This window comes from Procambarus clarkii, chromosome 11, assembly GCF_040958095.1.
Source record: "Procambarus clarkii isolate CNS0578487 chromosome 11, FALCON_Pclarkii_2.0, whole genome shotgun sequence".
In the NCBI taxonomy this organism is placed as follows: Eukaryota; Metazoa; Arthropoda; class Malacostraca; order Decapoda; family Cambaridae; genus Procambarus; species Procambarus clarkii.
This window is the reverse complement of record NC_091160.1, coordinates 36,257,446-36,270,320: the sequence shown is the minus strand read 5'-3', so window position 1 is coordinate 36,270,320 and position 12,875 is coordinate 36,257,446. Positions and strand designations below refer to the sequence as shown.

General features: G+C 39.2%; 1 protein-coding gene across 1 annotated transcript in view; it reads right to left on the bottom strand.

Moving 5' to 3' along the window:
* LOC123758298 (uncharacterized PE-PGRS family protein PE_PGRS54) overlaps nt 1-12,875 on the bottom strand; it is a 71,104-nt gene that overhangs the window by 41,697 nt on the left and 16,532 nt on the right. The window contains 9 exon segments of the mRNA XM_045742506.2: nt 720-1,006; nt 1,361-1,425; nt 3,633-4,141; nt 4,349-4,443; nt 6,922-7,602; nt 9,633-9,832; nt 11,300-11,482; nt 12,003-12,110; nt 12,469-12,539. Coding sequence (XP_045598462.2) covers nt 720-1,006; nt 1,361-1,425; nt 3,633-4,141; nt 4,349-4,443; nt 6,922-7,602; nt 9,633-9,832; nt 11,300-11,482; nt 12,003-12,110; nt 12,469-12,539 — 2,199 coding nt within the window.

Genomic DNA, 12,875 nt, shown 5'->3' with positions numbered 1-12,875 from the left:
GCTTAGAGAGTAGAAATAATGAAATAATTTTGCTCACAAAGTGATAGGAATAAAGAAGAACAAAAAGAATAAGAATAACAAAAAGAATAAGAGTAACAAAAAGAATAAGAATAACGAAAGGAAAAAAGAATAACTAAAGGGACGAGAATTAATATTTGACAACCCATGAGAAATCGACATAATGGCTCTAAAGATACATTCTTTATGATAAACTGATAATTATCATTGCTTGTAGTGCACCAGCAAGCAACATATGGACGAAGGAAGAGCGACATGACAAAAAGAGAGGTTCTTAAAATAATCATGCGAGATATTATAATAAGAGCAGATATAGATAAATCCTCATTGTTGATACTGTACTTGGAGACTGCAATTATAAATCAATAGACTGAGAACTTATGAAGACAAAGGACATTTGGACGGGCAGATTCATAAACCTCATCTTGCAGAATTTCACGTTAAATGAGAAGGCGGTGGATGGCAAAACTGTCGGTAGATTCAAAGTGTCAGATGACAATGAGTACTGAGAAAGCAGCACACCTTGAGCATACCTCTCATCTTGTAACTACACTAAACCTCACTTCCCCAGAGATATTGATACACATGCATGTTTCAAGCCAGTATGTCAGGAATTCTTCAGAAAAAATAAACAAAATTAAAACCACAGGGGGTATCCCTTCTGATGTGGCATATGATGGCATAGATAAATGATACCGCACCTAGAAGCTGCTGCTGATCGCAAAGGTGATCGGTCTCGTTCTTCATTTCCAGCATGTCTTGAAGCCCAGCTTGACCTGTTTTCAAATCCAGATGGTGGTCCACGATTGTCGTCTCGACCAATTCCACGGTTGTCATCACGGCCACTTGCACGATTGTCGTCACGGCCACTAGCACGATTGTCGTCACGACCACTTGCACGATTGTCGTCACGGCCACTTGCACGATTGTCGTCACGGCCACCTCTAATATTACGATCTCTACTTGGCTGGTCACGGCTGTCTGGTTCCTAAATTTAATCAAAGCAGTCATAACAAACTTGTGATGAGGTTGTAACCATGTATATTGATTGGAATATTTGACAAAAAATTATAAGAAACATTTGATTCAGAGAAGGAATGCAAGTTATTTTTTTAAGATTAGAACTCAAACTTTAAGATGGATTGAGTAGAAATTCTAAAACTCCAGCTCTAAACAAATTACCCTTCTTGATATATATATATATTATATACTGTATATACATACATACAAACTACAGTCTAAAACAAAAGCTATTATCCTGTTTAATAAAGATAGAAGGAATTATCTTTTCAAAAAGATAACCTTAATGATACAATAACATAAGAAAAGTTGTGATAGGAACCTGCATTTGCCAATCCATTCCAGAGCTCAACGGCCCACCCGTATTCGGCAACGGCTGCTTCATACCTATACAAAAAAAATTTAAACTTTAGGATAGACTTGAAGGGATTAAGTGCTTCTGTGGATATTAATGAAGTGTACTGGTGCTTCTTTGCCCATAATGCAGTACATAATAGACTAGTAAATCAATCAATAAACCAATAACATATACAAGGACACACACGACTTTTGTTAGACCAAAGCTAGAATATGCAGTGGTTGTGTGGTGCCCATATCTTAAGAAGCACATCGACAAACTGGAAAAGGTGCAAAGACATGTTACTAAGTGGCTCCCAGAACTTAAAGGCAAGAGCTACGAGGAGAGGTTAGAGGCATTAAATATGCCAAAACTAGAAGACAGAAGAAAAAGAGGCGATATGATCACTCCGTTCAAAATAGTAACAGGAATTGAAAAAATCGATAGGGAAGATTTTCTGAGACCTGGAACTTCAAGAACAAGAGGTCATAGATTTAAACTAACTGAACAAAGATGCCGAAGAAATATAAGAAAATTCACTTTTGCAAACAGAGTGGTAGACGGTTGGAACAAGTTAGGTGATAAGATGGTGGAGGCAAAGACCTTCAGTAGTTTCAAAGCGTTATATGACAGAGTGCTGGGAAGACGGGACACCACGAGCGTAGCTCTCATCCAGTAACTACACTTAGGTACTCACACACACAAATGAACACGAGCACACACACACTGCCCAACGGCAATGATGATGACATGGTTTAGAAAAGTGCAGTATCATTGCATCATTATCTAGAGGATAGTGTTGGAGAGAGCTGAGTAAGTTGTGTCCCCAATACCATAAATACAGTATACCAAGATCAACATAAGAAGATTGAATGACAACTATTGATAAAGATATACAAATCCAGGAAACTTTTGAGCAGAGCTACAAAACAGAAGCAGACAATAATTAAAGTAAACAAAAAAGAGCGTTGAATGTAATGAAACGCCATTTTCTGGGTGAGCCCTGGGAGGCTCCCTTGAGGTATCAGGCTTATGTGTTATATTAATCCGGGGCATCAGTCAATTACAGTTCAGTATACCGCAGACCACGAGCCAGAACCTGGCCTCCTCAGAGAGGCAAAGGGAGCAATGGCCCATGGAAATCCTCATATATTTGGGGGTATTCCATGTCTGCCATTGACCAGGGTTAGCACCCAGAAAGGTAGGCATAACAAAACTGACCCCACATGGTAAAAAAATTGCAACCGAAGACCGAACAAAGAGGTAGAACTCTCCCTACTTAAAGAAACAAGCAACGTCACACTCCACTACCGAGCCGCATGTATGTGCAGCCCTCCCATCCTTGGGAGGTGGAGAGGGGAACCCCAGACCCCCTGCGATGGCTACTCAACAACTCCAGTTTGGAGGCTGAGCATTAAAACCCACACAAAAAAAAAACAGCGTTGAATGTAATGAAACGCCATTTTCTGGGTGAGAACCGGAGGCTCCCCGGAGCTTATCCAGGCTGATATGCTATTGTCAGACTTTGCCATCAGTCATGTGTATAAAGTTCTGTAGGACCACGAGCCAGAACCTGACCCTCTCGGAGAGGCATGGGGGAGCAATGGCCTATAGAAACCCCCGTGGTGTGTGGTTGGAAGCATTTTATGTCTGCCATCGACCGGGTCAGACACCCAGAAAGGTAAGCTTCCCAAAACAAACCTATTCTGGTGAAAATTGCTACAAAAAGCCGAACAAGTGGATAGAACTCCCCAAAAAAGAAACGAGCAAATGAGCTTAACGTCACACGTCGCCGTGCCGCTGTCTGCACAGCTCCCTCCTCCCCGGGAGGGAAAAGGGGGAGCTCCAGACCCCCACTACTCTCAATGGCTTTGTAGACCCCTGACACTCAGGAGGGGTGCCCAAAGTTTTTTTTTTAACATGATGACATCTGTTAACTGGAGCCCTGAGGAGGCAAATGCGGGTCCTGTGTACCGCATAGTTTGAAATCTCATGCTAGACCTAAAATCAACCCTGGTTAATGGATTTTTCACCACCACTGAAACAACCTTAGATGATACAAGCAGTTGAAGGGCTAATGTATGGGAAGGTTGTAGCAAAGAGTTAAAGAAATGGAATATGAACCATCCAGAAATGTCCAAACATGAGATGCAAAGAGAGCCAAATATGTTTTCTGGCAAACCAGTTGTCTTATTAAGGAACTAGTAAAAAGTCATACAATACAGTTCAATGTTATGCATACTATGAGTCACATTACCTGCACCACCTCCACCATGGCCATAGTCAACAATGGCTGGTTGATCAGCTGTTGGCAATTTATGGTCAAATGGTTCACGTCTGAGGGGATCTTCAGGTCCTCGGTTATATGGGTCCCTTCTATCTCTGTCAAGGCGCTCACGATCACGAGTATCCGTGCCATATTCTCTATCACGCCTGTCATATGCATTTCTTGAGTCATAAGGGTCTTGTAAGTAGGGGTCTCTATCATATGGATCCCTGCCAAAGGTGCTTTTATCAAAGCGATCCCTTGATGTTCTATCATAGCCATCATAATAGCGATCATCCCATCTGTACGATTCATCACCCCTTCTTGATTCATAGTAATCCCAACGTTGTCGGATGTATGCATCATCATCAAATCGATCCTCTGGACGTCTTCCAGGATACCGAGAATCATCTCGGCGATCATCCCAGAAATCACTTCTGCGGTCATCGGTGAAACGAGATTCCAACCCAAATCTTTCACGTCTGCGATTATCCTCAAACCTAAAAAGAAATTAAGACATTTTAAACAATAATAATGTGCACAGCTGCTCATGCTTTATATTACATCATTAAGAATATTGCTGAATCAATTTACTGTGCATTTTTTAAGCATTTAAGATGCTATAGTATTAATTTGGAAGTTACTATATAAAAGAAGTACACAAAACAACAATAATGACATGGAAAAAAATAAAAATAAAATATCACCTTTGCATTTCTTCTGAAAAACATTCGGAGAAGCCATACACTGAAGACGAGCGTCCCCTGTCTCCATCCCATGCTTCTCTATCTTGTGACAGTGGCTGTAACCAGCACATAATTATTAGTTTACAATATAATTACCATGACCAACATGACAATAAAACCTAACAACTGAATGCTTTTCATCCAATTTACCTTGGCACAGCAAGAGGCCAAGCCTTCCCAGCCAGCCAGCCCGAGGTGTGTACACAAGTGTTTCCCACGTACACCAGACCTGCACCAGTTGCGACAATTTTGACGACAGTTGAACATTGAGTTAAATAACTATCTTTTTGCAGGCGATGAGTCACAATAACGTGGCTAAAGTATGTTGACCAGACCACACACTAGAAGGTGAAGGGACGACGACGTTTCGGTCCGTCCTGGACCATTCTCAAGTCGATTGGACCATCCACAAGTAAGTAATTATCAAAAGATGGCACCAAACCGGGAAGGCTATGTAGCACCATCAAATGTGCGGAATAATCAGAGGACGCTAAATATCACCAAGGATGCCAATACGAGAACAAAAACGCGTAAGGCGAACGATATCAAAAGTATCCGAGTCACCAAGAATTCTATTGGGGGACAGGTGACCGCGAGGTGAACCATCCACGATCGACTTCGAGAATGGTCCAGGACAGACCGAAACGTCGTCGTCCCTTCACCTTCAAGTGTGTGGTCTGGTCAACTATCTTTTGTTAAACTATTTAAAGTATAAGAAACGGTGTACTTACAAAGTAAGCAAGTACAAAGTTTAAGTACAAAGTGTACTTACACTGTACATTTTAAATGCATTGTTTATGTATTTTTTGTTGCCTATATTGGTACATGCACCAGGATGAGTTCCATCCTTTACACTAGTTAAAAAAAAAAAAAAAATTATCTACTTCCTCCTGAAGACATTAACCATTGAAAGAAATTGGGTCCAGTCCCATATGGTTCACCTAATCAAACAAAACTAACATGGTATGTATGATTCACATGGTCAAAAATATTTTATAGTATATCTCCCATTTGCCACATTAAGATGGCATGGCATTTATTTGGTCCACTGATGTAAATATTTCTTGGTGGCAGTGGTGAAGGAGCCAGTTAGCTGCCTTCCTCAGTCTTTACCATAGATGATATAAATCTACTGACAGTCATAATTCCCCATCATAAAAAATAAGTACAGTAAATATTTTTGTTTTTCAATCATTTACGAGTTTCACTGTGAATGGGTAAATTATGAATACAAAAACAAAGGACGTGGATAAAAATGGAAGCAGGTAACTGACACAAAACTACTAGGAGCCATTTCAAAATTGGTATGATACAATTTGGCACTCTCAGTCATCCATACACAACTTTTCATATCATTTATGGATGATCTCATTAATAAATAGTTTTTCTTCCATCTTTCACTATTTGTAAGATACCCTGGACAAGCTTATTTGGTTATGTAAGGTAAAGTGTTTTTTTTTTTTTCAAATGAATGCTGGCAGCTGCCAAGACAAGCCAATTATTTGATTGATCTGAAGAACACGACTTATTTCCTGCTAACCTGAGAATCCGTATGCAAGAGTTGCAGTGTATGTCTTAACACTGTATCTATAATTCTGTATTACTATTTTAATGAATTGAGGTGAAGATTATGCACAATCAGAATATAACATTAATGAACCCTGAACATTTGTGAAATAATTTTAAAACCCCAAACAAAGAATAATTAAAAATATTATAAAATTAGACCAGTCCAAGAATATGTAAGCATTGGCATGTAAGAGGCCTGGCCGAGGACCGGGCCGTGGGAACGTTGAACCACATCATCGCAAGGTAAGGTAACCGCCACCTTGTGAAGTATGTAAGGTTCAGGTCCAGATATAATTCAAGAACGGTGAGTGAAATAAAAGAGCTCAACCATGAAGACAAGCTGAATCAGTTCTATATGACAACAATATCAGAAAGGACAAGAGAGGATATTATCCTAACACACAAGCGTGGAATAAAGGTAGGTAGTCTAATTCACATGAGGCGGCAGGAAATCAAATAAAGTGGCACAGGTGGAAGCAGGTAACACAAATGAAGCCAAGACACAAGAGCAAATGATCAGACATGAAAAAAGCACAAGAATGTCCTGTATAAAACAAGCTTCTTTACAATTTAAATTAACTTGTATTTTATTTTAAATCCAGAGACAACTTTTTCATAACCAATCTGGATCAAGCAAGTTACTCATTTTTGTGCTCACTTTGAATTCAAGGAGAGTTCTAAAACTGGTTGTTTACTCTACGTCATGAAATTTGTAGACTAAGCTAATACTGGTATAATAAAGATTATTAATGTACATCTAAAAAAACAATTCTATTTTTTATAGTTTGCAAAACCCTGCAATAAATACCCATAAATTATTTTAACATTTAGTCATTTTATTACTATCTCCCCCATGCAATACCATAATATTTTTGCTACAATTGCTACAGTGAATGTTGGAATCTTAAAAATTTGCTCAAGGTTTATATGAAAATAGACTTCAATGAATCAACACTGATTCTTACCTGTCTGTCTCTTGTGTCCTGCCACCTTGATCCACTGTGCTGATCTCTCCCTGAGGCCCCAAAGTCTCCTCTGTCTATTTCCCAAAACTCGGGTCTTTTGGGATCATCAAAAGTCCTCCTTGTTGTGCCTCCAAAATCTGCTCTATCAGCATCCCCTAAACCTCGCCTTGATGCACTGTCAAAATCTGGTCTTGCTGGATCACCAAAGTCTTGCCTAGGTAGACCATCAAATTGTGACTTCACTGCTCCACCAAAACTGTGCCTTGATGGACTGTCAAAACCTTGCCTTTGAGTGCCTCCCAAACCTGGCCTTTGAGCGCCTCCCAAACCTTGCCTTTGTGGCCCTCCCAAATCTTGCCGTGGACCTCGCAAATCTTGCCGTGGACCTCCTAAATCTTGCCTTTGTGGACCCCCAAAATCTTGTCTTTGTGGACCCCCAAAATCTTGTCTTTGTGGACCCCCAAAATCTTGCCTTGGTGGACCTCCAATATCCTGTCTTGGTGGACCTCCAATATCCTGTCTTGGTGGACCTCCAATATCCTGCCTTGGTGGGCCTCCAATATCCTGCCTTGGTGGGCCTCCAATATCGGGCCTTTGTGGATTTTCAAGCCCTGGCCTCTGAGGACCTCCAATATCTTGCTGTGGCTGCCCTCCAAAAACTGGCTTTGCAGTTTCTTTAACCTGCAAATATAAATGCTTTGCAACTAGGTAGGAAAAGTTAATTAACTCCTTACTGAAGCAACCATCTAAAATAAGAGCTTTACTGGCTCATGGGTCGGGTCCATGTCTACAGAAAAGTGGACATTTTCTGCATGTTTAATACAACATTTACAGTTTCTCTCCCATAAAATCTTAAAACATGAAGTACTAATGCCATTTGCTTTTAAAAAATCCCATACTTCATCTGACACGACATTAAATTTAAGGTAGCACACAGTCTTTCTTCATTAAAATTAATATACCATGTCAGATCCTAATTAATTGTAAGGAAAGTGTTTACAAATTTAATTAATTTAATTTTAACAAATTCTTGATCTTACATGGACAGTAATGGCAATGAAAATCATTTATAGAAAAAATACATTTCATTTCCATTTATTATGCAATATATTTTCAGGGAAATGTATTACATTCGGCCACATGCTATCTGAACCCCCTCGAAACTAAGACTGAATGGATAACGTGTGTTCGAGTAAGGGGTTAGTCATCCTGAAAAGCTAGGGGGGGGGGGGGGGGAGCGGAAAATTTTGTTGCAGATATTCAACAGTGTTTTGTTGGCACTCAACAATATATGTTCTGATCTGTTTGTTTACAATGCCCCATCAACTATAATCTTCAAGTTACTTAAGATAGAAAAGGTGGTGGTGGTGGATGATGATTAATTGTTGGGTTGAATTAAGTGGAGATTAATGGTGATGGGATAACCTCAGCAGACTGCCTTTTACCATGTACTGTAATGTACCTAATGCCATGGCAGAGTTGAAAGCTTCTGAATCATCCATTAACATATGAACACTGCTCAAGTGGTGCTGTGTACGGTCACTGGGCAAACTTGTTCCATCTTTATTGAACATTTTTATTCAGACTGCCTGCCCCACCCGTTATCAAAACTGTTTTATCTGAACAAACTCCAATCGGATAACAGGCGGTTTGGGTTTGAGGTTTTGCAGATTGGAGCACCGATAAAATGCTAGAGACTCTTTCTACCTAAAACTGGCTATTAAAGGTATCTTTGAAGGTAATATCCCTTTCCTCATATTTTACCTACCCACCCTCCCTTATTCCATGCATCCCTCCCACTTTTGGATTCCTCCTCCTTTCCTGCAATATATAATATATATATAATATATATTATATATAATATTACATATGTGTGTAAATCACAAAATTAACGTGATGAAAAATGTAAGTGTCAGACCACGGAGGAAGAATTGAAACAGGAATTTCCTTTAAGTACTTTGTATCTTCAGACGGAATGAGAATATAATTTTTATTTTTTATTCAGACTGCCTATTCAGACAGAAGGAATATATATAATCATTCTTTCTGAAGATGTATTAATATACAAAAGTACTTAAGGAAATTCCTGTTTCAATTCTTCCTCTGTTGTCTGACACTTTTATATAATTTTTAATTTCAATTTCAAAAGGCTAAACGGCATGAAGAACTAGATCTCACTCCACCAGTCACTGAGAGGTCACATGAGACCAGGTAGCAGGGCAGCATGTGCAAAATAACCCTGTTGAAAAGCAGAGGTACAATAGGTAAGCTGAGCGAGAACTCTCAACATCAAGGGCCCAAGACTTTTCAACACTCTCTCTCTCTAAACATAAAGGGCATAACTGGCCATCCTTTCATGGTGTTCAAAAAGAGAACTTGATAAACAGTGTCCAAAGGATTCCTGATCAACCTGGCTGTGATTCACACATCTGGCTGTAAGCAGCTGCATCTTACAGCCTAAATGAACAGCACCAACTGTGGAAATGGTGATCCTCGGAACCAACGAAAGGTAACCGAAAGGTAAAGGTTCTCTCAAGAAGAACTTCCTCGCTTCCAATGTCAAAACACATTTCTTGAAATTATTCAAACTTCTCAAATACAATTATGCAGCTGAAGGGTTAATGCTAAACATATATTACAAAAGTTCACTTGAAAAGAATTTTTTTTAATACACAACTATATTTTGCAAGTGACATTCAAGCACAACTTACACCAGGCTTATCCTTCTGTTGAGAGCTATCTGCTGGTTTTGTTTCTTCAGTTTTGCTCTCTTCCTTTTCACCTTCAACCTCTTTCCGCTCATTGTCTTCCTCATCGTCATACCAGTCTCCTGGAAGCGTGAATTTTTCTGCCTTTTGTGGGGGTACACCAATTGGTCCAATTTTCAGTGGCTCAGCTCCAAGCTTTACATCTGAAGTAAACAAAAAACAACAAATAGATAAGCACCAATATATTTATAAAACTTGATGATGTATGATAAAACTCATACATCGAGATGAGTTTTAAATTTTTAAAGGACAAATATTTTAGCAATGCAAAACATAAAGGGTTCTTTATCATCCCTATCAACCATAAAAATTCCAGATGTACTTTAAAATTTGATGGGTCACACAGAAAAAAAACTATTTTGTGGTGCAGAAATTAATGCCTTACCCACTTGCATGTCAAGCAGGGCATGACCTAGAAACCCAGACAGATAGAAGGGGACATAGAGAATGATAAATACAAATATACAGTGGCGCCTCGATTAACGAGTTTAATGCGTTCCGGCACTGAGCTCGTCATGTGGAAAACTAGTCTTGTGAAATAACAACAAAACTGTCGTCAGAGGTGTCCGAGAACCAGCGGGAATGCTCGTTAATCAAGCAAAAGCTCGTCAGTCGAGGCATATTTTCTGCGAGTGGCTTGCTCGTTACTCGAAATGCTCGTAACTGGAGCCGCTCGTCACTTGAGGTTCCACTGTAGAATGTTGTCACCAAAGATTCTAGCTTCCTAGGCATCATTGTATAATCTTAAACCAATTTAAGATTGTTGATTATAGTGAAACTGGAATCTGTTTATCACAGCCACATCTTAGAAGATAACGAGATATCAAGTGAATACAACACAAGTACAACTGTAACTAAAATTACTTGCTTCTCAAAGAAGAAATGTGTTACCCAACAGAGAAGCTGGGAATTACGTGAACCTCTTCTTATAAGCCAGGAATACATTTACACCTGAACTTTTAGTGCATTCTAAGAAAATTTACTCAGTGCCCAAACACATGGAGTTTGATTAATGAAAAAATTCTACAAACAATAAAAGATTGCAGACAAACAGTTTGAAAACTTTCTTAGCAAGAAGATAGCTAAATCTTGACTAAGCAGGTACACACACTTTTAACTACACATAATAAACTTGGCCCTGACCATTTATATAGATTTATTTTCCTCACTTTCTCTGAGAATTATCCACCAGGAAAACATGGGAATAGAAAAATAATACAAAGAAAGAGAAAATCCTGATACGAGAATATATTCTCAATGCTTCAAGATGATGGCTACACCAGCAAAGAGAAGAGATAATCAAGAACAAGTCAATTTAAATTACAGTACTCTAAATGTCCTAAAATTTAACTTTTAAATTACTTTAAAATTATTTGCAGTTTTGAAGACTAAACAACACAACACACCAGAACTTGAGGAGATGATGACGTTTTGATCCGTCCTGGACCATCATCAAGTCAATTGCCTTCTGGTGTGTATGGTTTAATCTTCATATCTTCAGCCATGTTATTGTGACCCATCGTCTGCATATTTGCAGCTTTATTTTAATAGGTACAGAAAACCATCAATGTATCATTACCACTTCCCTATGATCACAACAATGGTCTTACCTATTTTCTCATCCTCCTGGTCATGGAACACAGTCTTCGAAGTGGAATCCTTCTTTTGTTCACCACTCTTTTCCTTTCCCTTCTCCTTCTTGGGTGGTTCACCAGCCAGGTCCAGACCAGGAATCTCTGCAGATCTTCCGACGCCCAAATCAAGATTTCGCTGCTCTTGTTCCCGTCTGTTATCTGATTAAAAGGAAAGTGTAAATGAGGAGGCCTTGAGAGTACATTTGCTTCTTAAGGAAAGATAATACTGGTTACATGGATACATCACAGTCACAACAGGTCGATATTCTGCACACACACGCACGCAGCAGGAATTAACACCAAAGTACTTGCGGGCTGGGTCACATTGGTTTTTATGGACGTTGAAGAATGCTAAATTCTGCCAGAAATAATTAACAGGAGGTTCATGCATATATACTCAGTCAGTACAAATGCTGCTTGCTTTGATAAGGGTTAATGGCCAGTATACAGATAGGGTTAATAATTCTTAAGACATTTTCAATTTTCAAACACCAGCATACAATCAAACACAAAAATTATGATATGACCCCCATTAGTATGAAATTCTGATCCCCCTTGTTCATTATGAATCAGACAAGTTACATCATGTAACAAAATGACAAAGTTCTAATAACTGATACAATTTACAACAATCAAGACAAAGATATCAGCTCTTAAAATTACTTGTGCAGTACCCTACCTCTATTCCAGCCTGGTGGCCCATCAGTTCTGTTGTGATCCATCTCTCCACGATTATCCCAAAACTCATTGCCCCGTCCACCACCTCGACCTCGACTCCTGCCACGATCTGCCAAGAATCTTGCATTATTTAAATTGAAAGTGACTCAAAACTAAAGATTAATTTATGACAATGTTAATTAATTGAATCATTTTTGTTGATGTGAGAGAAAACTAGTAAAAGTGAGTGTGAACACAAGTAACAGTTGCAGAGATAGCACAAGGCTCCACATGTGAAATGTACATAAATGGGGCAGGCATAGAAGGTCAGTTTGAATACCTTGCCGATGTCAATTTCTGATGCAAGTTGTACAAACAAATTTAAGTCAGGAAATCTGTGATGTGTCGATGGTTCTGTATACACTCACATACATGCAAACACATTTGTAGACATTCAGTTTTATAATAAATGTAAGAACTCGACTCACCAAAGCCCCCACGACCCCTCTCACCAGCACGGCCTCGTCCTCCACTCCTTGAATCATCTTTGTTGAAATGCCTGTAATGATGATATAGGGTCCCACAGTCAGATTTAACACCCTTCATAAAATGATGAAGAACATGTAACATTAGCTACACAGTCCTTTCTTTAAAGGTTATCTGGTTTATTTGACAATCAGCATTGGTGTACCAGACCTTGATTATTTATTGATTGTTGTTCCATCTTCTGAATATGTCAGAGGATGGAACACTCATGTTGTCAGGGAAGGTGGGGTGCTGTTTGGCTCCAAGTAACTCAAATGCAGGCGAGAGCAGACGAGTGGATGTCAGTCATGCAGTGTGGTTTAAGAGTTGAGAGGTTTGGAAGCTGAGAGGAAGGGGGAGGGTTGTGATA